Consider the following 27,305-nt stretch of genomic DNA (forward strand, 5'->3'; position numbering starts at 1 on the left):
TTTAATACATTCTTTGATAAAACACTGCCCTTTCGATAGGTAATAGCAGACTTAAGGCCGTTCATTCGTTTTTTGTTTCATCGTATACCCACAGCCTTTTTTTTATGCTTGCCCTTTATCAATTTTTAACTTAAACTACAGTCAGGACGTTAAAAATAATAATTTTCCTGTCATCAACAACAATCATACGATTAAGTCTAATTAATTTCTGTTACACATTCGTAATGTCATGTAATTCTAGGTTAAAAGGTGTCTTCGTCTCTGAGGCATGCTTTGTTTATTATTTTGATATACTCACTATATAAAGCCTTATAAGTTGTTTGCAATCACAACAAAACTTGTTTAATTTATATTTTCTCACTAGCTCATTATGCAATTACTACTAGGGCATTCGTCAACTTGAAAAAAGGACGATAACGCCATTCAATTCATAGAGATCAACCAAAAAAAAAAAAAAAAAAGAAACGTTACTTGAATCGATAACTAATTGTATGTATCTTCCGAACTGAGTTACATTTTTTTGTTCAAAAAAATCACGTCATCAATATACCCTGCGCAGCGATCTCGTTTTTTTTTATAACGCGGTCCTCTCTTTTTTTTGGTTTTTTTTTTCTTCTTTTTCTTTAAACAAGTCTAATAAAATGCTCCAAAACGCTTTTATCGACCCGTAAGTATCTAACAGAAAAGGAAGATTTTTATGTTATTCGCAACGCTAATGTTGTTAATGTATAGGTTAAAGTGTGAAATTACACACCGCGTTCGCTTGTTTTTCTCTTTCGTCTGGTACACGGCCAGCTTTAATTTACTTTTCCTTTGGGGAAAAATAGCCTCTTTCTTTGGTTGTGTTGCTGCGTCTTCGTGTTTTCGTCGACGATGCCGTCGAAAACCAACGGTTGTCATTGGTGAGCTCTTTGTCCTTCGTGGTGGTAGGATAACACCCTTGGCCACCGTCCAAAACAACCACCCGGAGCCTTTGGGGTTACCCTCTTCTCCTTCTTCTTCTTTGACGTCCTCGTCTTATTTGGCTCCTTGTTCTTCTGCGGCTCCTTCTTCCTCTGCGGCTCCTTCTTCTTCTGCGGCTCGCTCTTCTTCTGTGGGCTCCTCTTCTCTTGAGGCTAGCTTTTCTTTTGTTGGACCCTCTTCGTCTGCTCGTCTGACTTCTTCTGCTGTTCTGTCTTCTTCTGTTGCTGCCTCTGTCACGTCCATGAAATTGGACATGACATGCTACTCCTTGGACTGTGCCTGTGTTGCTGGTTTGCCTTGTCTTTCTGGTGGTAGGATGCCTTCCTTTCGTCCTCCCCTCCAAAGGTACTCGTCGTCTGTCTCCTTCGGTTTTGGCTGCCAAGCCATTACTCAATGCTATCTTGAGACTGACGTTGGTTCTCTCGGTTTTGGTCGAGACTGTTCGTCTTCCGTCGGCTCGTCCTTGGCCTTTGGTCAAGCTTTTCCTCCTGGTGACTTTGCGGCTTCCAGTGGTAGCTTGCCTGCGGTTGCTTCCGCAATGGAGGTTGATGATGTTTCTGTCCCTGTTTCTGGGGAATCTGGTGTCTTGGGTGTGGCTGTTGCTTCTGCTCCTCTTGCTTCTGGACTTTCTGCTGCTCCTTGTCCAGCCGCTGAAAACCTTTGCCGTGTGTCTGTGTCTCCTCCTGGGGATAAGTTGACGTCTGCTCCTGTGACCTTGGCTGCTGCTGAGATTGGTTCTGTTGTTGGAAGTTGCTCTGCTGGTGCAGCTTCTGCCGTGGTTGAGGCCCCTGCTGTTGCTTTGCCTCGTCCTGTGGCTACGCCTCGTCGTCTTGGTTCTGGTCGTCGTGTTGCTGTTTCGTCGGCTGTTGTAGCTGATGCTGTTGCAGCTACAGCCGCGGATGCTCTCCTTGCTTCTCCTCCTTCTTCGCCTTCTCCTTGTGAGAAAAGACACCGTGGGGATAAGCGAAAGAATGACGCTCCTCCTCCTGCCACAACCGTTCGTCCCTGCTTCGTTCCTCGTTCTGGTGACGTTTCTTCGTCTGTTGCTGTGCCGTCCCTTGTGACTCCTTTGTCGGTCCTTCCGGCGTGTACCGTTGGCTTGGGCTCTTCTGTGGCTTTTGTCACTCCGGTGACTGCTTTGCCTTCTTTGGCTGTTGTCCCTCCTCTGTCTTGTCCTGCTTCTGTCCCGGCCGTCCCTTTTGTCTCTTCTGTCTCTTCTGTCTCTTCTGTCCCTGTCGTCGAGGGATCTTCAATTACTGTCTCTCCCGTACGCCCAATCGCTAAACCAAGGGTAGCTCATTACGAAAAGGCTCGGGAGAGACTAGTATTGAAGGCTCTCTTCGATAGGGCCGAAAAAGAAGGTATGTTGTTAATTGTAGATGTCCTTTGATAACGTTTTACTTATTCATTTTTTATATTCTGTAGAAGAAGAAGAAGACAAAAAAGAAAAAGAAAAGGCGGAGAGACGCTCTTCTTCGTGGAGAAGAAAATAAAATCTTTTTTTTAAAAATATGTTAGTAACTCCAAAGTGTGTGTAGAAATGTTTTGGTTTTATTTTTGAGTTTGTAAGGGGTTATTATGGAAAATATATATTGGTGTTTAGTAGGATAATTACATCTGTAAAGCTATCAAGTTATGTAGTCATTTTGAGCTTTGTTACCGAATGCGACTTTAAAAATAGATGTTCCGCGAAAGTAAATTTTCTCATTTAAGTAACGTCTTGCTCATATAACTTAATCACACCCAAATAATTTTAGGTTAATTCAAAATTACCTTTATTTAATTTTGTTTATACAATTAGCACCTCTAAAGACTCATGCGACCCGAAAGAGACAGAAAGGCTTTCGCTGAGTTTGACGTCCTTTGTATTAATTCATTTAGAACTATACCCCCTCAAGTTTGTACATCACATTGAATCTGAGTTTTCCCTAGACGTTAACGCTGTTAACATTGATTGTCATAACAGTTTGGAATTTATAGCTAGAAGCCTTCATTCTGTACAATGTCAAGATCATGACCTCAAATGAATGCTTTTCGGAAGAAAAACAAAAAAAACCCACGTTTGGGGGTCGAAATTCTCCCTTATTTCATGCATTAATGATTGTCTTTTAAATCTGTGATTTCTAAAAATAGTCCATATTCGAAAAAAATTTACTTTTTAAAGATATCTTTGGAATGTTCGGGTAATACGATTGAATGTATTATTTTGGAGGATCAATCCATATGCCCTGGACCAGATCTATAAGATGTTCTTCTTACCACTCAATCATGGTTGCTATGGCATCTTACTTGACAGTTCAACAGTTTCACATACTGTCATACCTGTATGCAGGGTTGTATTTTAAATTCATCTGAGATCTTTTCGCATACAAAATGGGTGTTATATTTCAAAATAAATAGGGGAAAAGTTATGATTACCTATTATAAACGCTTTTAGAAAGACATTTCACATTCTCCTTTGAGTCCTATTACGGAATTCGATTGCGTCAAAATATCGAAGTCTACATAAGGTGTTCTTCAAACTGGGGGGTAACGTTTATCAAAATGGAGCTTAAAAGAATGACACATTGCTGATATTATTCACAGAATGCTGACAGGTCTAAGGTTCTTGTATACTATAAACTAATTCCTTTGTAGAGGCTGGGATATCACATGAAAATTGTTTATGTTCACTCAGTAAATATGTGCTGTTCTGACGAGCCTGTATCTACCAGTAAATAAACATGCTTGAGTTTTTTATTTGTTTTTATTTTATTATTGTCTACGTCTCTTACAGCCTCCAGTGATGGTGTATTAAAATATTAATGTTTAATTTATAGAAGTAGGGTTTACTAGTAGGCCGACTATAAAAAGATTGCAGTAACGACGGCGTTTGGATAAGTCTCACGTTTGTCTAAAGCTATCTTTGACATCTAATTGAACCTGTCTTCGAGTGTTTCAAATAAGCGAAGCATCATTCTATTCGAGATTAAAAACGCGAGATATTTGTCTGAAATGTTTGGCTGCATTAATTGTATTCGCTGAGCGTACAAAAAAATCTTCATTGTCTGGCATAAGGTATATGTTTGTAACGAGTTTAAAGCAACGGTCCTTCCGGAAGATGTCGCTTCTGAAGATTTTCGTACCTGATATGCTTTCCTTAATAATCCAGATTGGTTAATAACATTTACCAGTTGGATACATGATACTTCTTCAAGAAACGTGGTGCCAGTAATGATTCCGTGATCTAGTAAGCAGTAAATAACCTTTCTCCATAAAATGGAAGTACCTGGCGGAAGAAAAATATTCAACTTACGCTACAACTGTCTCACATTTGCCATCTCTACTGTACAATGACCCTAAGGTAAGTAATACCCATTTATGTAAATATTATGGGATAGATTTCCTTCACTACAAGAATAACGTTATGATAAAATCAAACAGTTATTAGGAAAGAATTTATAACTTGTCCTCGGAGTCATGGATGCTTGGCTGCAAACCATTGGTATACCATATATAGATCTGTATGTATATACAAATAGTATTTTGCACCTCGTGTGACCAAACCAACATATACAGTTGGGAGACTGCCCTCGAATCAAGACTATTGGACGGCGCCATCAGACCATATCAATGGGCCTTCACACTTACCTCATGTTAGCGCCACAATAAGTCACCTCAATTTCTTGCCCCAAGTTCGACACTTACAACTCTTTGTTTTATAAGGAGCGTCCACTCGTTCGTTAGTATGGAAACTAGATCAAAACTTAATTCTTTACTTACCGACATAACAGGATGACATTATATATTTTTTAACTTTATTTTTTAGTATCAGAAAACATTATTTTCTTACCGCCCTGTTTGATTTTTTTTTTTTTTGGCATGGTAAGTTATTATATTTAAGGATAACTTTTTGGCCAGAGCGATATATTTTTTTGTTCATACGAAAACACATATGATGTCAGGAACGAGGAGGAACGAGATGGGCAGGACAGAAAAGAGAATAAATAGCGTCTTGTAAGCAGGTTATTTATTTAGGAATATAAAGGTAAAAAAAATTCAAGATGTTTATGAAATATATGTTATAAAGAAAACTGGGAAAAGCCAAATTTATCAGCGATATTTATAAAGAAAGGAAACAAGAAATAAAAGAAAAGAATAAGCAATGACAAAAGTTAGTCATAGCTTATGTGGATCATGACAAAGGATTGAAAGAGCTGACAGATCAATGACAAAAATTGAGTATGAAATCCGGTTACTCGTAAAGCATATTTGGGGTTTAAGATGTAACAGGATCATGACATATGCACTTGTATCTGACTCATGATGACAGTATATTTAAGTTATAAATGCTCGTTTTACAATTAGTTCAATTCCTCATTTGCTTTGCTAGTTCATTACGTAATAATATTATTAGGTCTGCCTTAGGATTACTGTGTGATCAAACTTTGTAAATAGTCTTTCCTCAAGACGTTTTGTTGGATAGCACTTGCTTTTGATATTTGAAATCAAAATGCAATAATTATATTTGATTAAGTAGGACGAGGGTACGATATTATTTATCAAAATAATCATTTATTTCACACCAAAAATAATACGGAAACTGATCTGGCCTGACACTAAGAACAAGCTTAAAAAATGAGGGTAAAATGATATCGCTTAAACTAATCGTAAGCCCAAACAATAAGCGTAAAATGGTCCATATTGACATTTCTGACGATCTTAAAAATTAAGCGTAAAGAGATCAAGACTGATGCTTATGCGCGTACTTTGTGTTTCTCGTCAGTTTTCGCTGTATGGCTATAAGATTCGGAGTTCGTTGGAACATTTAAGTTGTATTTATCAGTGTTACTGGACGGAAAACGAGGAGGATGAGTATTAAAAAAAACGTTGGTTCTAATCTAATCCCCCATTCTTTAAATACCTAAAATTGTCATTGAAGATAAAGCATATCATACTGGAGGTTCTTTGTTACATTTCCAAGGAGACACATACGTTCTTGGATACTATTAAACGTCTCCAATGATTTAAAATAGTTTGCCAAATCACAGATATAAATTATACATATAATAAATTGCTATGTCAGCATCACTGATAAATCATAGCTAAATCATGAACGGTAATAAAAAAGGAAATCCGCTAAATACGGTCTTTATTTTAAAGTGTCACGGTATCATAACATCAATATTCAAACTTAAGACAAGTTATGATTATTATTTCTGTATCAACTATTCGTAGCACTAATTGTCCAATATAGATATTGTTATTAATAGCATACTCATTTTGTTAAGATAGTATCCTCAGGTCGTCCATTTCATGTATTATAAATACTCTTATTTTTTCTCCTCTAAAATTTTTCCTTAACTTTAACATCAATACATCTGACAAGAATTCTAATTGATCCTTTTGATTTTTATAATCTTCTTTTCAGCAAAACTATGCACTTGTAAGACTATGGCGGACATAACAGCAACTGTGAATTAAATGGAAGCTTTCCTGCCATTTTGTTTATTTGCTCGATATTCTCAGCCAATAAGATTTGAGTAAATAAAAGCTACAAATGATCATAATATCACAAAAAAGCAAAAATGCTCCGAAAACATTTCTGGATTCGTCATTCTGTGGTTTAGAAGTTATAAAAACTATCTCAAAGTTTAAATTATATTGCTATTTGCCAAAAATGTGATGCAATCTCGATCCGAAATTGATGCGTTACCGTATAAAAAATAATTTTTTGTGCCTGTGAAGCAAATGGTATTTTTTTATTTATTTTAAAAACCAGATTTTTTCTGAAGTTCTTTTTTCAGTTCTGTGATTCTTTTATTATTATTTTGCTCCAAGAAAATATGACCTTATTTCATTCGACATGTGATCCGAAAAAAAAAGAAATGTAATGAAACGAATGGCGATTACAAAAACTTATAAAATGAAAAGGATTCTTTTATTTGTTTGAAGATTATCGTTGAATACATAGTAGGGGGCAATGACGTAGAACTGGTTTCCATTGGGAGGAAACTCGATTAACCCAACTTGATGTTCAATGTCTGCCACATTGATGACCGGGAATGTTGCTTGCGTTTAGCATGAACGATCCTTGACAATTCGAACAAACTTGTCGTGTCAGGCCACGTCGCGGTGTTTTATGATATCGACTAGCCCAAAAAATGATGTGATATTATTGAAGTCAACATGCTTTAAAAAGAACTGAATAGCACCGACAAGCCAACAGCGAATAAACACGTGGAAATGGCTAAGGTAAAAAGGGAAATAGTAAAAAGTAAAAGGAGTGAGAAGCTAACTCAATGAAAACAGGAGTTGACTTACTTTTTATAGCTGGTGGTAAGGATAACGTCATGGTTTCCCCGACTTATCTCGTTTCCTCGTCTTTGGTACATGCTGGAGGAGTAAACATTGTTATTTATCCAAGCACGAGAAGCAATGGCAATTTCAGAATTACGGAAAGAAGTAGCAGCATTAAGACCACTAGATTTTCGGTAAAAGCTATATAAGGCATCCTTTACTCGGCCACATCTGATATCTTCTATCACCTAACCATCCAGAGAGGCGTTACCACCAAGCAACGACGAAAGCTGCAAATCATCCAGGATATTCGGAAGATCCATGAAATCCTTGTCACCTGGTCCGGCTGGTATGATCAAATCAATTTCTCTCGTAATATCGATAATGCTGTTGATGAATTTACGAACTGCAAATCTTTCGAATAGCATACTTGCATTTCTACCGCTCACTTTTCTTGATTTAATTATCTTGGAGTATACACCAGTCACTCTCTCCATAGATTTTGCTGAGTAATACCTGAAGGGACCTTGCTGCTTGACGAAGTATGTAATGTAAATAAAGTACTGTTGGATAGGACGAAACAAGCTCCGAGAGAGGTGCTCTTCAAATTGACATGCTACAAAAGATAGGTGTGCCAAGTCGCAAAGAACCTGTCAAAGGAATATATTTCAGTTAAAAAACTGAATTCTCCATACTTTAGTATACCGAATTACCCCTCTATTTAACTGATCAGATCTGGCGTAAAATCCCATGTAATGCAAGAGCACAACCTTTGACCAAGCCCAGTACGTTGTTTTTGAGCAGACCTCTTAGGCAGGTAAGATACAACCAATGTAAAAACAATGTACAAAATGAACTCCAACCAATCCACCGCAATTGTACCATCAGTCTTTATAAAAACTATGTCGAAGCCACCCTGGAAATAAACAGGGACACGCTTTCTCGATGAAGTGATACAATCCCCAATAACATCCGAATTGTTTCTTGACATGTGGAAAGGATATTTGGCGATTGAGCCGGTTTTATCTCGCTTTGTATAGTAGTACTTTTGATCTTTAGAAATTTCTACTGTGATCGGATCATATACATGTTTGGGGGTACCTCTGGCTATAAGATGGAGCTCATCCAACGCAAAAAATGAGGAGCAGGAAAATGTCGATAGCTCACTACAAGCACTAGATTGCTAAATGGTTTTTATCTATAGTAGGTACACTTTATTAGTCTCGAGAAAACAAAAGATAAAGTCATTATACTTATAGGATTTCCAGTCATGTAGTGAAGCAGTGGTCTCGATGAAGCAAAACAATCGCCGAAATACAATCCATGAGACTTATTTTCTGGACTTCTCCCTTTCGATTCACAAAAATGACAACCGTATGTACTGCTCTGGGAACCGATGTTAGCCATATCCGCCACAGTTGGAATATACGCAGAAGCCAGCAACAAACATACCTTTGAGCGACAAATTTTGATATTACCACGTTTAACAACAAACAAATGGGTTTCCAAATCCTTTAACTCGTGGATGATGGGTCGCAAGAAAGAATCCAGATCAGTAGATGTTTTAGGACCAGGTACAATTGCTAGCTGTAACATATGCCCGTTTTTGAATCTAATGTCTCGTGTTTAGGACTTTGTACCTTTTAAGACCAGTATAAGTGGTTACCTGATGGAACAATCAACATTGAATATCACATTGTGCATAATTGTAAAGGAGTTTTTGCGCTTCTTTTGGTTTACAAAGCTATCGCTATAAAGACCATTGGCGATATCGTCAGGATTGGAGAACAATCCCCTTCTTACCAGAACCTTGTAAATTTGCCCATCGAAAATATCACCCATTTGCATGTTACTTGGTTGCCTGTTGGCTCTATAATTTAGAAGTTCTCTATTGTGCGGATCAACTATCATATTGGAAAGAAGATCACTGATAGACATCAATTTTATACTGGCGTTGGGGACCTTCATCAATTCAGTGCTAGCCTTATAACGTTTTTTGTCACGGTCGATATATTCGTCTTCTACATCATCCAATTTATACAGTCAACAGCTGTTCAGACAGACATCATATTCGCGGCCATGAACACCGGATTCAGCTTTGACTAAATCATCAACAGCCCCACCATAGCTAATTTTGGCTCCGGGTTTTGAATGAAACACCAATGTAATGTTAAGAAATTTAATGCATCAAGGCCATACGCTCATTTCTATTACCTATCATTATCTCATCCTGGTCCCGAATAACCGTATTAAAAAATCTTACAATGTCCCTGTTAGCAGCTATGGCTATTTTGTGTTACAGCATCAATTGGGAAAGAAGAATGCTCATTATTTCATCTTTTGTGAATTTGTTGAAGCCAATTTTACTAGCGTGATAAACGTGAGCCCTGCCATCATTTTCTTCAAAGTTGCATCCGCAATTATAATTGATGTGGTCATCAACATCCATGCCAACGGTGGTAGAGACTCAAATTACTTTTTAAGTTATTTTTAAACTAAGGAGATAAGGTAGTTATTTGTACCGCAATCACTGACATCTACATCATCGGCAGAATCATAATTGCTTTCTTGTATAACGGTATTTTCTGATGTTGTTATTCGAATATGAACTCTCTTATAGTTTTGGAGTTGACGGTAAATATTAATTATCATCGAACAGTCGGCACATTCAAAAGCTTCATAAGGAAGTCTATCTCTTTGTCTGTTGGCATATGACGAAGAAGAGGGAGGGAATGACATTTGAAAATTTAGTAATTTGTGGAAGTGTAATTTATATTTGGAAAATTTAACCGGTGTAAGTAATTTCTATACGTAAGGTGCTTTTTATATACTCAATTACTTAAGTTTAAAATCGCCTTTTTAATTTTTTTTTCTTTCATAGTGACAGACGTCAAAGATAAAAGTTTCCTGGAAGCTGAAGACAGCCACGACATATTATTAGCTATAGTCCCTGACCTTACGTAATAATTTCGCCGAAATTTATCCGTCGACTTGACAATATGCCTTCAAAAAAGAACCGAAAAAAAAAGAACAAAAACAAAACAAAAACAAAACAAAACAAAAACAAAACAAAACAAAACAAAAACAAAACAAAACAAAACAAAACAAAAACAAAACAAAAACAAAAGAAAACAAAAAGAAAAGAAAAGAAAACAAAACAAAACCAAAATGACATAATTTACATAAGCAGACAGTCCAGCTCCAACTAACTAAAAGTGGGATAAAATATATTATATGTACTGGCATATCTACTTTTAACTTTTTACCTTTATATTCTGTAAAATAATTTATTTAAAATTTTTTTTTTTCAAATGTCGGATAGTAGTATTGTACTCACCAATTATGTTCGTAGAATCGAACTTGACGTTACTGAGAACAAACAAAGGCTAGATGCGCTGTCTAATCAGTTCAAAAATAAATTTGCACCCAACGTCACCGATGAAGATGTAACTATGATACAGAAAGCATCGTCCAACAAAGTGGTACTGCCTATCCTTCCCTGATTCTGATAATCGTGATTGAATCGGTTATTTTGTATTATTTTTTTAGCTCTTGATCGAATCACCGAGTCGGTAAAAAGATGCCAAATAATTGAATATCCTGATCAGCTTGGTCAACGAACGATTGCCACAAATTTTGAAGAACTTGAAGGAAAGAAGGTCTCCAATAGACTTAATGTAACACTGAAACTTTACACACAAACGACTAGCAGTTATTACGCAAGGATATTCCCAATGAGTAGCAAAAGCCACCTCTATGCCAAATTTCAGAACGTGATTTGGAAATCATACGAGCTCAGTTAAATTAACTGGCACGTTTGCTGAAGCATAACTTGTTTGACCTGGACCACCCTGACGTGTTGAAAAACCGGAACGATATCCCCGCAAATGATAGGTATTTTGACATGCTGAGCCTGGAAAAGCTTGCGAAGGACAAAGGATTCAAAAGGCACCAGTGTAAGAGAATTTGGTTTGCCAAAAGCTTTTCATAGGAGAGACTTAATGGTTACAACCAAACACTCAGAAGAAGGGTAACAATACACAATTCTTTAGCGGTTTATTCCATCCATATCGTTAACAAGATACAATAATGTAGAATCTACAAGATCCCAATAGATCAGACTCTTTCAATGAGGCTTTCGAAGGCACGGGTCGCGATCAGTCCCCTATCATAGCAGACGTGCTGTAAGTTATATTTATTATTTTTCATGCATGATATATGTTTAGTCATATGCCATAAATATTTTTTATACAGTTCTCCTCAAGTAGAGGTAGCGAGTAAACCTTCAAGTAAAAAATCCAGAAGAATATAATAGTCGTGTCTGGTCGACACGATTTGTCTATTCTGGTTTTTAGCTTCTTTAATAGTGTGTATTTTAGCGTTCTTTTAGCTTACAATGTTTTCTCTGTTTCTTTACTTTTATTTATCTTTTAAAATAAATACCCTTCAAATAATGATGATAAGGGTATATGTCCCAAAATAACGAAAATTGTGAACAAATATATTGGAATCGGGTATGTTTGCAGTAACATGTATTCTGTATGCTAAACTAAAGAGTTTTTTTTTAGATGAACATTTAGCCTATTTTTGTTATTTTGATCAAACTAAAATACGTCTGTATAATATAACCATTTTCCAATGATAATGGTCCCCATCAATAGACCGTTCTATCTTTAAGGGTATATAGCATTAAAAAAGTTATGTTTTATTCTCATTGATATCATACTGCTTATATATAGACTATTTATTCCGTGTACCTTTCACTCAAACGACGACATTTTTAGGAACACTGCCGGTCAAATAGTTATTGATATCGGTTCTTACGGCTGATGATAAAATGCAGAATTAATTACAATATTATTATTTTCTAACAATACCTTTATAGAGTGTTAAGATAGTCAAAGGTAAGCTAAAGTAATATCAAAGCATCATAAAGGAATATCTTATTGCCATGTATACAATCATAAACCTAAATAAGAAGTTTAAAGTTATATCAAACCCTCCTATAGGCTACTGAAATATAAATTAACAATCCAATAAAACGTGCTTTACTGCCAATAATAACAATGAATAAGAAATTGTGAGCCTGCCAAATATAAAATAATGGGTCTAAAAAATAGTTAAGGGTTTGTCCGTTTAAAAAAAATGGCTACTGCGAACGGTTTCTTATAATACAAAATCATAACTGCCACTTTTACAAGCCAGGAAAATGGAAGGTGTCACTAATTTGTCTTCAAAAAACTAAAAAAGATGCCATTTTTTAAAACCAAAAACTGCAGCTGTGAACCTCTTGGCTTCATTCAACTTTTAAAGGTGCTATTTTTGCCAGCCAAAAATATTCCTGCTGTGTCACTTTTTTTATTATAGAATATCATATCTGCCACTTTTGCAGGTCAAAAAATGGAAGTTTCGTGAAGTAAATGGCAAATAGTTGCCATTATTTCCGCCAAATTGTAAGCCTACTTTTGCTACAAAAGTAAAAATAGAAAAGGAAAGTAACAGAATTGAAATTAAGAGAAAACAGAAAAGTGGGAAGAATTGAGACGAAGAAACAGAGTCATTTGATTAATTTTACATTTGCATGTGTACAATGCCAGCTGGGCGTGTATTGTAACGAAATCATACTCGGTTGTGTTTTCACAGAGATGTGATTCCAGATATAGATGTAGCCATATTCTTTGTTTATTTTTCATAAATCTCTTTATTTTATAATTCGACAAATTCAAGAAAAACTGAAATTAAAGCAAGGGAAAATTATCTGCTTAAATACCCAAATTTAAAGTTAGAGATTGTGGGGTGTTTGTAGGAGTTGAAATTTGCCTTGGAAAAGTGTTATGATTAGGGTCGGATCTCATCCATTTTTTGAGATATCACGTTATATTAGCGTCGGAGCTCAGTTTTTTTTATCACATATCCCGTATTGTTACCGTCGGACCTCATCTTATTTTTGGAAAAACGGATGAGGTCCGACGCTATTAAAACAGGTAGAATACGGTCACTGGCTTATAAAAATTCCAGTCACAAAAATGTGAGGGATTAAATTGCTTAGGACGGTGCGGGGGGTTTTATCACGAAGGCGGTGAGGGATTTTGTTGAAGTGGAACCCTCATTACAGAATTGAACTGGAAAAAAAACCTTTAATGCAAACATGTTCTACCAATTAAGAACGACATATTGGCAATCTAAAACTGATTAATCACGAAATGAATCTTTATTTCAGTATATAGTTGAAACTTATCCTACATATATAGTCAAAAATAATACATTGATATGAAGTTCATTACGCGTGTTTACCATATACTGGTCAATGAAGGTCCTAAAAAATAGTCAATATATAGGAATTGCGTTCTTCATCATGAGAGCTTATTCGCTGGTATTCCATCATTTTAAGCATCAAAGCTTTGTATAATTTTTGCAGAAATTGTTATTTTTGATCTCTCTCAAAGGCACGTTATTAGCACTTTTCATATTTGATAGTTATTTAATAATAAAGGTAATATATATATAACGTTTTTATTTAATAAAAATTCATCCAATTTTCAATACTAACTCTATCGAAGCTGTACATTTAAATTAAATATCTGCTTGCAAAATACTTGCTGTTCAATAAGGATACTTATCATGACTTTTTGTATTTTGGCCGTGATAATGATGTTTAATGTACTTCAATATCAATTCAGAATATCGTTTTAATCCTATATCGGTAATATTATACATTTCTGGGTTTACCTTGGAGTTCAATAATAGACGCCATCTAAAACCATGAGCGCAGAACTTCAAACCACATATATTAACGATTGCAACTTGCATAAAACAGCCCGTGAATCTCCCGAGTAAGAGTACTCAACTGTCTTACCAGCATAATTGATATGTTTTTCTGTTAGATATAGCTCGGCATGTATAGGACTCCTAAAAAACTAGTTAAACTTGAAAATTATCATTGATATACTTGCATTAATGCTGTACCTTTTAGGATCTTGCTATGGAAACCTCAGTATAATTGAAGTATCGCATCCAATAATTATGTTACTTGACGTAGAATCTTATAAAGCTTATATAATGACTATAAGTTTAGTGAATAATTTCCTTGTTCTATACCAGTAGATTTACCCTTCTTCGGAGACTTGTAAAAATAAAGATCCACAAGGCTTCACTTTTTCAATGGACACGTCAGGGCAGTCCAAAGCATCAAGTACAGAACTAACCAGTATACTCAGAAAAGTATAAAGCGCCAGCGTACGTCACTACAATTCAATAAGTCCTCAAACCTCACAGCCGAGTCCATACACCGAGACCTTGTACAATAATAACATTCGTCCTCAATCATAATCTCAAAAAACATCAAGTCTAAAAGCCTAATAAAGTAATAAATCAAATCAACAAACATCTAAATACCAACAGCAATCACCATTACCTTTTCTTGGTTGCAGCTGGAATCCCGGGAACCAAACCTTCCTACAGAACACTCTCAAAAACAAGATCCCCTATTCTTAAACATGCTTCCGCTATTATCTTTGACGCAGCTGGAATACAAACGTAGTCTGGTATTCTTATATAGTTGTAGCAGGCCTTGTGACACACAGTAGAGATCCTACACTAATTAGATTCGAGACATGAACAGGAAATTAGATCATACGGGGAGTTAACCATTACCCCTTCTCTTTCTTACTATATAAGTTTTCAAGTTTGTTTCCAGCATACAGTTGCGAATTTTATTCTTCTTCAGTACATCACCCTACCACCCAGTATCCCTAAAGTAAAAAAATACAAGGCATAAGTATATAATTTAAAAAAGCTAAATTAGTTGGTACATCTTGTTTTTTCTTAAAGATGTTCTTGAAAGTAAGTGCTTTATATAGGTACCAGGAAATGCCGTGTATTTATCTTCGTAAAAGATCTTCTGAAGCAAGATGCAATCATACTAAATTTGTATATGTGAAATCAGCAAAAGGCTATAAACTACGATACGGATCATTGCCTGTTCTGCTTTTAGAAAAATATACCTTGTTTACTTCCCAAACAACGGCACCAGCTTTTCATCATCCAATTCCATGGTACCTATTACAAAACAGCTTCATTACCTAATTAATATCAACATACCCGGACCATTAGAATTTAGAAACATCATGTTAGCATATCATGAAGAATAATACCAGCAGATCGTTAACATAATATCGCCAAGAGCAAAAGCGAATGTACAACGAAAAAGTAAATTTTTTTTTCTTGAGTGCATGATAGACACTGGCGCAGAACAAACTCCATTCAGGAAGAAACAAGCTTCGACACATAATCCATTATTCATATAGAGCGATTCCAGCATTGCCTTGGCATGATGTCACTATTACGAAAGCGGAACGAATAAAAAAATAATTTTTTTTTCTTGAGTGCGTACATAACGACAGCAGTGCAGTACAAACTTCAATCATCAATAGACATTATTCCAGACATATGAGATTATTCATAAAGAGCGATTCCGAATGAGCCATGACTTGATGTCGCCATTAAGAGAGTAAGGCGAATAAAAAAAGTTTTTTTTCTTCTGCACATAAGAGATAAAAGCTGTCCAGCACATACGTCAGTCCGTAACAGGCAGGCTACGAAACATAAACCGTTTTTCTTAGAGAGTGATTCTAGCATAGCCTTGACCTGATGTCGTCATTAAGAAGTGGGACCAAAGAAAAAAATTGGTTTTTTTTCTTAAGAACACAACAAACACAGCAACGGTATCAGACACTCCAGTCAGGATCAAGCAAGATTCTATACCGACGTCGTTATTCATAGAACAATTCCTGCAGAGACTTCGCTTGATACCGTCATTAAGAAGTTGTAATGAATAAAAACAGAGATACATTTTTATTGAGCGCATAGGACCCGCGGGCAGTGCAGTATATGATCCAGTTAACAGCGCGCAGACTTCAAGAAATAAACGGTTATGATTGAAGAGTGAGTCCCGCCAAACCATGAGTTGATGTCGCCTAGATTAAACCGAAATGAATATAAAAAAAGGAAGAAATTTTTTTTTCGGCGAATAAGAGTCACCACCAGTTATGTGCTTATTCCAGGCCGCATAAAGCGGTTTTCCAGAAATTAGCCGTAATGTACATGCGGTGCTTCGAACAGAACCATGAACTAATGTCGCCATTTAAAAAGCAAAGCTAATAAAAAACAAGGCCAGTTTGATTCCTTGGTATCGCCTGTCATGTTGGCCATCAAATCACAGATTTTAAGAAGGGCCCTATTTTTTCTTATAAAACGGTAACTTTGCTATTACACTACTAATCACAATTTAATATAAATATAATATACATCAAGGTTTCAACCGTTTTACCCGCAGGTTTGGATAAATAGCGTGTTACACACCTACAATATGGTGGTAGGTATGAAATAATTTCTGGGAGTATTTCCTGGGTTAGGCACTTGACATTCATTATGTACTGGTTACTAAAACAGAGAACGAAAGATAGCAATATTTTGATATTAACAAAAGTAAGTGATAAAACTCTTGCATACTCGCTAATTTCTTTTTTACCGTCACCATGTGAGCTTCTACACGTGTTTAAAATCTTCCTATGTCCAACATTTAAACTATAGCGGTTTTGTGAGTCAAATGAGTAAAACTTCAAAAAATTACTAACTTACCAATTTTAGATCGTGTTTATAAAGAAAAACTGGTGAGTATCTCTTCACCCTCGGAAGAAAGAATGATCCTCAAATTTCTTCCCGCTGAAAATTTTTCTTGGCTAAAAAACCTTCCCGATAAGTTAATTCTAACAACAATATTTACTATGCCGATTCCGTGTCTGTCAAATACACAAAATTAATTAAATGTTCATTTCAATAACCCACCACATTCATTTATTCCCAAATGAGACTCACTGGTATTCTTGAAATTCTCACCGCTGAACCAACATCTGCTCCTACACCAGAAATTGTTACTTCGTTTGAGCCAGCACTCAATAATGTTACTGCAGGTAGAGCGACACTTTTTGTACATCAACGATTGGCAAGACTTGAAAGAAATACTGCTGGTGCTACTACTGTTTTCCCGCTGCTACTGAACTGAGAGCTTCAGTTGATTCCGGACTGTCTGTACGTTTTTGACCTAAATATTTATAAACCTATCAAACATAACTGCAATTTTCAGGTATTGATCCGTAAAAACTGTAAGGATTACATATCCAACAAGATTTTGCTGGGGAGTTGTTAGAGTATAGCTCTTTATCCACTGCAAACATCCTTTTTGGTGATTACCTTTAGGAGGAGGTTACACTGTACGATAATGTTGCTGCTAACGTACATAAAGACACGCATTTTCCTGTCGCAAAAAACGCCATTTATCCTGAAAAAAGGAAGGCATCACTATTAACACTCGGAGGATGTAGAGAAGAAGAGGTCTTGAGATATTGAGATACTTCGGGCTGCTTTAGCAGTATATAGAGACTACATTTGCATTCAAAAGATCAGTCATGTAATTATGCATAATGTTTGCCAATTTACGTACCCTTTACTAAATAAAACATTACATGTTGAAAAGCGAAAAGCCTATATCCCACTGTATTTACAAGTTCCACAAGCGCCGATTTAACCACATCACATTTCCTTTAAACCAATGTTCTGTTTTTTGTTGTGTCTCTGTCAACAGAAATTACTTATTCACAATATTTAAGGATTTTTGATAGAACCTGTACATACTTTTACAGAAGCTTATAACAAAAATGAGACCGAAAGTCAATGGTGGTGAGAATACCAACACCATTATGGAACAAGCGACTTTTCTTCTTTTTCATGCGAGATACAAAGATGGTGTATTTTTATCCGATTTTGTGGAGCAGCCTGTTGGTAATGTGAATTTCGGTCAGCTATTAGGATCTTTTAATCAAACTTTATATTGCATAGAAGTGCCGATGATGATTGTCGTATTGCTGAAGATCTCTTAACTATCAAATGTTTTGTTAGTGCCTTCGAATAATACCAAAACAATGTGATACTTTACGGGAGTCTACTCATCAAATCCATATCAAATTGGAATATATTCCACAGCACGAACAAGCTTTCACAAAATTCACGCTTATATTCCACCATTTTCTTTAAATAAAGGTTATCAAAGTCCATTACCAAATGTGGTAATAAACACGTTCTGTTCCACTTATACCACCAAACGATAAGATAGGTTTTAGCGTTCTCCCCAAAGCCAATCTAGCAAAGTTTTAATAAGATGAGCCAAGATTTAGGAATGACTAGCTGGTACATGGGTAGACTGAATTTACTTTTTGAATACGCATTCGATAAAATAACACGTTTCTACGCAGCACTTCAAGTCATAAAGAATTATACGGCTGCTTCGTGTAGCTCTTGAATTCTAACCGTTGTACCCTACGCAAGTAACGAAGAAAAAAAAGTTGTTACTAACATTGCCGTCATCGTCATAATTGTGGGATTGTTTAAAATGGCGAAACATTTAGCGAATGTAAGAAGGTGACATACCGAGAATATATTTCTTGTTTTGTTATTTCACCATCTATAAGCTATGATGAGGACTTGAAAAAAAAAGCAAGAAAAATTTCTAACCTTTTGCTAATTAATAAATGCCACTTTCAAAATTTTAAACCACGCCAGCTTTTGTTTTTAGATGATGTCTTAACCATCCACAGAGAAGTATATAACCACATTGATTCATGTGATGAACTACACTTGTGTTGGAAGCTCGGTTTATTTGTTTTGTAAACGCAAATGAGTGATTTAATAGTCATAGAGAAATGCTTATCTTGTTAGGATAAATTAGATGTGATAAGCTATTTTTAGATTTTAGGGAACTCTGGTATTACTACTCCAGTAGGTAAGTGTACAATCATAGACGGATGGCTACCCACTACCGGTAAATGGAATGAAGGAGGAATATTTAAGGGTTCAGATTCCAATTTTTATTCCCACAATGTGGGTAAGTATTTCCCATAAATAGATCCTCATATTTCTCAGATAGATGCAATGAATCAGGGAATTATAGGTTTTAGATCTGAATTTTTATTACTCAATTGAGTAGGTCTTTCTGCACAGACAGATCCTCTATTGCTGTAGGTGAATGAATGAAAGTAAAGCGTTTATAGTTTTGTGCTAGGAATTAACTCAAAATGATTGGCATCTTAGTTGTTTACCCTTTTAAGTAAATGAAGTTAGTTTTTTTACGCACCTTGTTTATTGATCAAAATTAGATGGATACTCGTACACGGGCATATCTACCCAGATTTGAATGGATAAATACTCCCAAACAACCATTGAACGTTTCGTTTGCAAATATTCGGTTTACGGTAAGTAAATTTTTGGTAATGTAGGTCACTATTCAAATAAAATTTATAGTTCATCTCAATTTGAAAGTGTGCTAATGACTTATAGAGTCTTAACATTAAAAAGTGCTTTTGAAACGCGTGCAACTGTAATTGTTTTTCTACTCAGTTATCTTACTGCAAATTAATAGACCCTGTCAACTATTTTGCTTTCATAATCCTACATGACAAGGTGTTTTTGGGATTTTCTTTTTCTCAGGAATGAAATGAATCTCATTAAAAAGAGAATAATTTTTCGGCATGAAAGGAACAAGTAATATTGCTATTCCTAGGCAATGTAATGATCTGTTGTGCTTTACTTTTTTAGAATTGGCTTAAGAGATTTTTCAATTTTTTATGAAAAGGTTGCCATGGAAAAGAAACATTTTAAAGAAAACTTAAGTGGATTCTCGGGTTTTTGGAATTGTGATTTAAGTTAAAGCACGAAACTTAATATACTCGAAGCATTATAAAATCATTAGACATGAACTCTTACATACCTAATTTGATTGCACGAATTAATCCTAACTTAGCTTCTTTGGAATTCTTTTCAAGGTTATTATTCAATTATTTGATCGTGGTATGTGCTTGGGTAGTACAAAAATTACTAGTCGTGAGAACAGATATTATTTATTAACATCTCCGAAGCAATAACAGTCTTTTCACCCTTGTCTTCTTTTCTTTGTTTATTTCTTTTTTTCCTGTTTTAACTTCCACTATCACTATTCTTTTCTTATTCTTTTTCCATTACTTCCACATTCCATCACCATTCCTTCACGTGTCCTTTCCCATTCCTTTTCATGTCCATCTCCCTTTCTTAACACTCCTTTTTTTTGCGAATCCTTCCCTTCCCCATTCCCTTATTCACCACCCCTTTTTTTTCTTTTCCCCCCTTTTTTTTTCTTCCACATTGTTCCTAGGTAAATTCGCTCACTCGGGAAGTGGGCTGCGGGTTGTTGGCTTTTGTGAGCGTACTTGATCGTCTTGCTTGTTCTGAAATGAAGGATTAAAGTGACCGTTCTTATCTGGTGAAACTGTCTCTTGCGGAATGGGATTGGCGGTGTGAGGGCGCACGTACGGTATCAATGGATACTTCTCGGACTTGGTCGACTGCATTGAGTGCTTTCTGAAGAATGCTGATGTTTGGTAAACCATCTTTATAAAACGTATTTTTTTGCATTAGAGCCATATGCTGACATCTTATCTTCTTTTAGGGATTACCTGCTTGCTTCCTTGTAGACGAAACCTGTGGTATATTCACTTGTATAGGAGATCATACTGTATGGATACTTGTAGTCTTGTGGTGAAGCGGTCATGTACTGGAACACGTATTGTACGTGTGAGAGTGTTTATAGCTCTTCTCATAAGTAGATGCTGGCTAACTTTAGCCTGAAAGGTAAGATTGGTTGGGGCTGGTTTAACATGAGGATTGTTTGTGTTTTCCTTTTCTATTAGATACTGCCTGAAGTGCTGGTTTCTCTTGGTCAAGGTATCTTACCGTCTTGTAATCTTCTGGAAACAACACAAGGTCTTGTCTGTCTTCTATCCAAGTTTCGGTCGAGTTCAAGTCTAGCACCACCAAAAAAACTAGAAAACAAAAAAAAACAAAAAAAAGGCCTGGTGCCACCCTTCCTTTGCTCCTTCCGCTCCCTTCTCGTTTCCTTTCCGCTTCTTTTTGGCCTGGTGCTATTCAAACTTTGTATATACTCCTTCTTTGTAAATATTTCTGCAAGCCTGGTGCCCAAGTCTTCTGTACATACAAAATCCGCTGTAAATAGCCTGGGGGGACTGGTGCCCCCTACCTCATACTGTATATATGTCATTTACTGGTTAGGTGCCAAAACTGTAAATACCTGGAGGCCCCGTGCCTCCGCCCCATACTGTATATATTTTATTTATTTGTACTTTTTCTCTCTCGGCCTGGTGCTGAGAAAACTTGTGAAATATTGGCGGCCTGGTGCTGTCTTCCGGAACCATTTGTACATACAAAACCCCTCCCACACTGTACATATTTACAAAAAATCTAAAAAAAAAAAAAAAAAAACAACGGAAAAAAAAAAGCACCAAAAAAAAAAAAAAAAAAAAAAAAGACAAAAAAATTAAAAAAAATTAAAAAAGAAAAAAAAATTAAAAAAAAAAAAAAGGTGTTGGGCTTGGACAAGACTGGAACGAAGATGGAAGACTTTCAAGACTTTGTGTTGTTACCATGAAGAATACAAGAGGGCAAGATATCTTGAACAATTGAAACCAAATCTGAAGGCAATATCTGATAGAAAAGGTTGTAATTCGCAAGCATTTCCGAGTGTTCGATCAGCTCCTTCCGATTTTATCTCTCTTGTTAAAGCGCCGGCATTTGCTTATGGGTTGATGCTATAAATACTCTCTTAAATTATGTGCAAACGTGTTCTTTTACATGTGCTGTGGATCTTCAAGGCTACTTGTTGAAGTACGGTATGGTTGAACATGCAAGTGGATGTATCATGGGGAGTAGTTTACTTGGCAGTAGGTAGGTATGAAAGGATGTTAGCATTTGGATGATTGCACTTGGTGTTAGGAGGCTGGGTCTGGGAGGTGTTCGTTGATATCTTGCGTGTTTCGCACCTTGCAGCGTCAGTTCTTTTCTGGTAAAAGCAGACAGCATTGGGTAATTACGTCGCGCCGTTCTTCCTTAATGGGTGTGAAGATTGGTCGGTATTCAAGCTAGGTTGATAATTCTAAGGTTCGCGGAACGGGTTTGTGGAGGAGCCTGGTAACGTTTTATTCCCCCGGTAAGTATAGCCCTTGAAAACTCCGCCACTATTTGTATTATCGTTGTAAGTATCACCCCTCCACTGACCACACTAATTCCTTTCTCGTCGTAAGTATCGCCCGTCCACTCTTTTCTTCTATGTTTTCGTTTTTGGGTCAGGATGTGCTTCCACCTTCTCGTGGTCTGACCTGTTAGGCCTATATTGGTACTGAGAGAAGCACACTGTTAATATTCTTAATAAAAATATTTTTTTTCATTAACATAAAAATCTTGTTTACGCCTCACTTTTTTTAATACTGATTTCATGCAGCTTTGTTTACTTATGTGATTAGTGAAATTAGTAGGTTTGAAAGGGAAAATCCCCTGGGCTCTATAACATAGACTACAGTAAGACAAACAAAAAAAATTAGTAAAATTATCAGCATTCTCTAATGCTTTTTATCAAAAAAATAATAAAAGCATATTTGTTCTCATAAGGGTATGTAACGTTAAAAACTGGTTTTCATGACATTGCATATATATGACAAACTCGGTGCTATCTTGTAGCTGATACGTTTACTTAGCGAACTCTATTTGGGGCAAAAAAAAAGAGTCGCAAGATTAAACTTCGATGTACAACAAAGAACTGTAACATTATATTAGCTGTGTCGCCAGGGATACCAAAAAATTATTAAATGAGGAACTGAAGTAACAGCACCATATGTTTGCCCTATTTCCTAACTCTTGATGTATATAAAACTTGGGTTGCCTTTTAATCTTGGGTATGACATTATTCTCCTATTGCATTTTCTGAGGTGGATTAGAAAAATAGGTCACATTATTACATATATCTATCATAAATATGGATATGGTGAAACCAGAAAAGAGACATCAATTGGGTCCACTATCTGTTCCGTAATATCAGAAATTAATATCTACTGATAATATTTTTAATCAGTATGATAATGAGGATTTGCATGCCCTATCATTTAAGACCTTTCCGAAAACTTTTCTCCTATTCGACAATACACCGAGCTTTTTTATACAGTGCGTGGTCCAATTTTTCTATCTAATCCGTTTATTTCAACGCACGCATACGAAATTAGCCTTTGCAATATTTAGAAGGGGAGAGAAAAATAGTTGTGAATGTAATAAGCAGCCGAAACTGTTTCACCATAGCATGCTGAATGATAATAAAATTGGAGAATTGGAATGCGCCCATAATGCTGGATATCATCTATCATCAGTACACTAATTGTTTATCACAAACAAATAGAGCACGTTATTTATCAACAAGCATAAAAACGTGTGCTACCAAGAGATGCTACTTTGTTGACGCAATAACTCACCTTGATCAGACTATTTGCCCCATTGCTGATTGCTCTAGAGTTATCAGAAAAGCTGAATTCTAGAAATACTACATTTAAATTGTCCGATAAATTAGGTTGTAATCATACAATGGAAAGACCGGCATTCCAATTTAAAAAATATCATAACACATAAAACAAACAATCATTGCAAGAAACAATCTACAGGGAAGTATTTGATTCTGAGCTCTATGCAAATTATGTAAAGAACGGGTTTTATAAAATAACTATGACATTACTTCGAAAATTGACATTGAAGGCTTCAATAGTAAATTTCCAGCACTTAAATGAAGAACATTCATTGTGTAATTTAAACTACAATGTTACCGAAAAGTAGAATGCACTCAAGATAAATTTAGACATGGTTACGTGATCGTATTGATTTACTCGAAAACATACTTTCCAAGTAATTAGTGTTTTTAGAAAAGTCAAGGAAACCTTAAATAGTATTTCGCCGTATCAACAACAAATTATCAAATTAGGGTCCCATCTTCTTTTGATCAGGCTAAATGAACAGAAAACTACAACTACTAGAGTATAAACTATTCATGATTTCGTTGATGGTGTCTACCGTACCGAGTTAATGAAATTTGTTAGTCATTCTGCAACATATTTTTGCATATTTTGTTTGGAAAAAAAAAGCATGGAGATGATGTAAGAAAACAAAAATCAAATAGTTGGCGATAGGCCCCATGACAGTTGCTTAAAGATTGTAAAGGCGTTGTTGATATCAAAGTATAGTTTGAAAAAAAGAGAGGAGAGTACATTCAATGTAAGTATAATAGTACTTTCGTCTGTTATCCTCTTATTGATTATTTTATCATATTAGGCAATTAAAAATCATCACATTACGCTGCGACGTGTTTTTTTTTGGTGATCTTGTCTTTTTTAGGCCCATTGATGTTCACTCGATTCATGGCATGCATCTTTATACTAATATTGCTAAAGCTGTCTTTTTATGTTTTCTCTAAAGTACAACCATTATTCTAAGCTTTGATTGAACGAAACAAACATTGCGTTGGAATAATTTCACTACTCGTTTACTGCTTTCAAAAAGAGGAAAGAGGGATTTCGATAGCTAAAATCAGCATCCTAGTTTAAAGGCAGTTAGTGGGCAATGGGGCCTAATATATATCGTTTTTTTATTTAAGACCTTGAATTATTGGCTCTAATTTATTGAAAAGCTGATAAGCGAAAATCGTCTACAAAATAGTATTGACAAAGTCAACATGATACAACCTAACTACAGCACGTATATTACTTAACAATGTTCTATTTTTTGTTTTGTCTCTGTCAGATACAGGAAAAGAATTATAGGTTAATTGAATTAATAAAACTTCTAGATTATACCCTTACAAGTGTTTTCGATCAGTACAGATAAAACTGAGATCAAGAGCCAATGATGGTAAAAAATCATATAATATCATCAAAAGAACGGCTCTATCTTCTTTGCCGCGAAATACAAAAATGTTGAGATTTGATCGAACTCCCCAAATTTGAAATCACCTTCGAGGAAAAGACTGCTAATAATATGAACTTCGGCCAAGTATAGGTTTCTATTTATTTCGAATTTGTATTGATTGGTAATGTAGATAATAATTGTTTTATTGCTGAAGATCGTTTAAGTACAAATGTGTTTCTCAGTGCTTTTAAATAGAAAAAAGATCAATTTTATGCTTTACCAGACACTATCCATCAAACCTAAAAAATTGTGGCATCGATTGTTCTTGGGGGCACGCTATGCCATGATTCACACTTATATTCCGCTACCATCCTATGCAAGGGTTACCAAAGTCAATTGAAAAATTGTTGTTAAGCATATTTGGCTGGACTAGCATCATCAAGCGAGAAGGTAAGATTTAGCTTTCCTCTCAAGTCAAATTATCATTGTTATTATAACACAAGGCAGAAATTTCTCATGTGGGTTTCCTGTACGCGGGTAGACTGTAATTGTTATTGGAATACGCGTTTGATGCAATATCCAGTTTCTAAAAAGCACTTGAAGTCAATAAGAAACAATTTTCTGTCCTGCATAACGCATGAATTTCAACTACTGGATCCTACAAAAATAAGGGCATAAAAAAGTTGTTATTAAAATTGCAGACGTTGGGGAAAGGTTGAAAATGGTTACTGATTCTGCGAATGGGACGAAATTCATATTCCCCGTTTCTAGTTCTCCATTTGTCGTGTTTGTTATCAACTTGCTTTGATGAGGACTCCAAAAAAAAGCAGTAAAAGTATCCAACTTTTGCTCTTAATGAATTCACCTGCCAAATGTTTTTAAACCACGCCAGATAAACGTTTTTTTATATGAGTTCTTAATTTTACACAGACGGATATGGTTCTACTATGGTTTGGGGAACGTGAAACATTTTGTAAACGATAATCCGTATAATTTGTTTTTCTAATGCAGATGAGTGGTTTAATATTCATAGATAAATGCTTATCCGGCTAACATAAATGAGAAGGGTCAGATAATTTTTATGTTTCAGGGTGTTCTTCTTTTTGAATTAAATCAGTACGTCCAAACTCGTAGCCAGATGCGGGACTACCGCAGATTAGAGGAAAGAGTATAGATGTATATATTTTAAGATAAGGTTATATTTTACTCAAAATTTATAGACCGTTTACCCTGTGTAGATAAATACTCATGGGGCATAACTAACTGACGGAAGAGGCCTGCAATTGAATAGATATATCTAATTCTGGTCGTATATTATCTGAACAAGAAATAAACGCTAAAATACAGGAAAATTTGACAACGCTAAGCCAATCCAACCTATCCAACCTATCCAATTTATCCAACCTATCCAATTTATCCAACCTATCCAACCTATCCAACCTATCAAACCTATCCAACCTATCCAACCTATCCGTCCTATCTAATCAACCTCTGGCTTTGCCCTGGATAGGTTGGAGCCTATCCAGCCAACCCCGCCTATCCAGCCTATCCAGCCCATCCAACTTGAGTCATTACGCTGCGCTTATCCAGCCTATCCAGCCTATCCAATCTGAAGCTTTACGCTGGATAGGTTGTTGCCCATCTAGCGTATCAAACCTGTCCAGCCTATCCAACCTATCCAGCCTATCCAACCTATCCAGCCTATCCAGCCTATCCAACCTATCCAGCCTATCCAGCCTATCCAACCTATCCAACCTATCCAACCTATCCAACCTATCCAGCCTATCCAGCCTATCCAACCTATCTAACCAACCCCAGGCTTTGTACAGAATAGATTTGTGCCTATCCAGCCTATCCAGTCTATCCAACCTATCCAGCCTATCCAGTCTATCCAACCTATCCAACCTGTCCAGCCTATCCAAGAACCTCAGGCTTTTCGCTGGATAGGCTCCCACCTATCCAGCCTATCCAACCTCCGGCTTTGCACTGAGCGAATCTAATCTATCCAGCCTATCCAGCCTATCCAACCAACCTCAGGCTTTTGCTGAGCCTATCCAGCCTATCCAATCGCAGGTTTTGAGCTGAGCCAATCCAACCTATCCAATCTATCGAATCTATCCAACCTATCCGGTACGGAAATAATTCGTTATATACTTGGAGATACGTCGTACCATGTGGAGAGTACATGCTTTTTTTCTGATAATGCGATAATATATGGTATAAACATAAATCAGGTCTTGTTTTGT

At 36.1% G+C, this 27,305-nt stretch overlaps 5 protein-coding genes across 5 annotated transcripts; 4 read left to right on the plus strand and 1 right to left on the minus strand.

Annotated features, from left to right (window-relative positions):
- Window positions 1–641: 641 nt before the first annotated feature.
- EV154DRAFT_564341 (uncharacterized protein) lies at window positions 642–2,456 on the plus strand (the record flags this gene model as incomplete). Its single annotated transcript, XM_051605835.1, has 3 exons — window positions 642–667; window positions 733–2,324; window positions 2,389–2,456. The coding sequence occupies 3 exons, from the start codon at window positions 642–644 to the stop codon at window positions 2,454–2,456; spliced, it is 1,686 nt and encodes a 561-aa protein (XP_051456878.1).
- Window positions 2,457–3,875: 1,419 nt separating this feature from the next.
- Window positions 3,876–4,744, minus strand: EV154DRAFT_482190 (uncharacterized protein; the record flags this gene model as incomplete). The annotated part of the gene is made up of 3 exons (XM_051598480.1): window positions 3,876–4,212; window positions 4,259–4,301; window positions 4,726–4,744. The coding sequence occupies 3 exons, from the start codon at window positions 4,742–4,744 to the stop codon at window positions 3,876–3,878; spliced, it is 399 nt and encodes a 132-aa protein (XP_051456879.1).
- Window positions 4,745–10,553: 5,809 nt separating this feature from the next.
- On the plus strand, window positions 10,554–12,072 carry EV154DRAFT_482191 (uncharacterized protein; the record flags this gene model as incomplete). The annotated part of the gene is made up of 6 exons (XM_051598481.1): window positions 10,554–10,724; window positions 10,812–11,015; window positions 11,338–11,426; window positions 11,497–11,531; window position 11,707; window positions 11,982–12,072. The coding sequence occupies 6 exons, from the start codon at window positions 10,554–10,556 to the stop codon at window positions 12,070–12,072; spliced, it is 591 nt and encodes a 196-aa protein (XP_051456880.1).
- A 5,035-nt stretch (window positions 12,073–17,107) lies between these two features.
- EV154DRAFT_564344 (uncharacterized protein) lies at window positions 17,108–17,649 on the plus strand (the record flags this gene model as incomplete). The annotated part of the gene is made up of 2 exons (XM_051605836.1): window positions 17,108–17,281; window positions 17,500–17,649. 2 exons carry the CDS (start codon window positions 17,108–17,110, stop codon window positions 17,647–17,649), a joined length of 324 nt encoding a protein of 107 aa, XP_051456881.1.
- An 8,491-nt stretch (window positions 17,650–26,140) lies between these two features.
- EV154DRAFT_564347 (uncharacterized protein) lies at window positions 26,141–27,006 on the plus strand (the record flags this gene model as incomplete). Its single annotated transcript, XM_051605837.1, has 2 exons — window positions 26,141–26,227; window positions 26,407–27,006. 2 exons carry the CDS (start codon window positions 26,141–26,143, stop codon window positions 27,004–27,006), a joined length of 687 nt encoding a protein of 228 aa, XP_051456882.1.
- Between the last annotated feature and the right edge of the window lie 299 nt (window positions 27,007–27,305).

Source organism: Mucor mucedo, assembly GCF_025094135.1.
Source record: "Mucor mucedo strain NRRL 3635 chromosome Unknown EV154scaffold_55, whole genome shotgun sequence".
NCBI lineage: Eukaryota > Fungi > Mucoromycota > Mucoromycetes > Mucorales > Mucoraceae > Mucor > Mucor mucedo.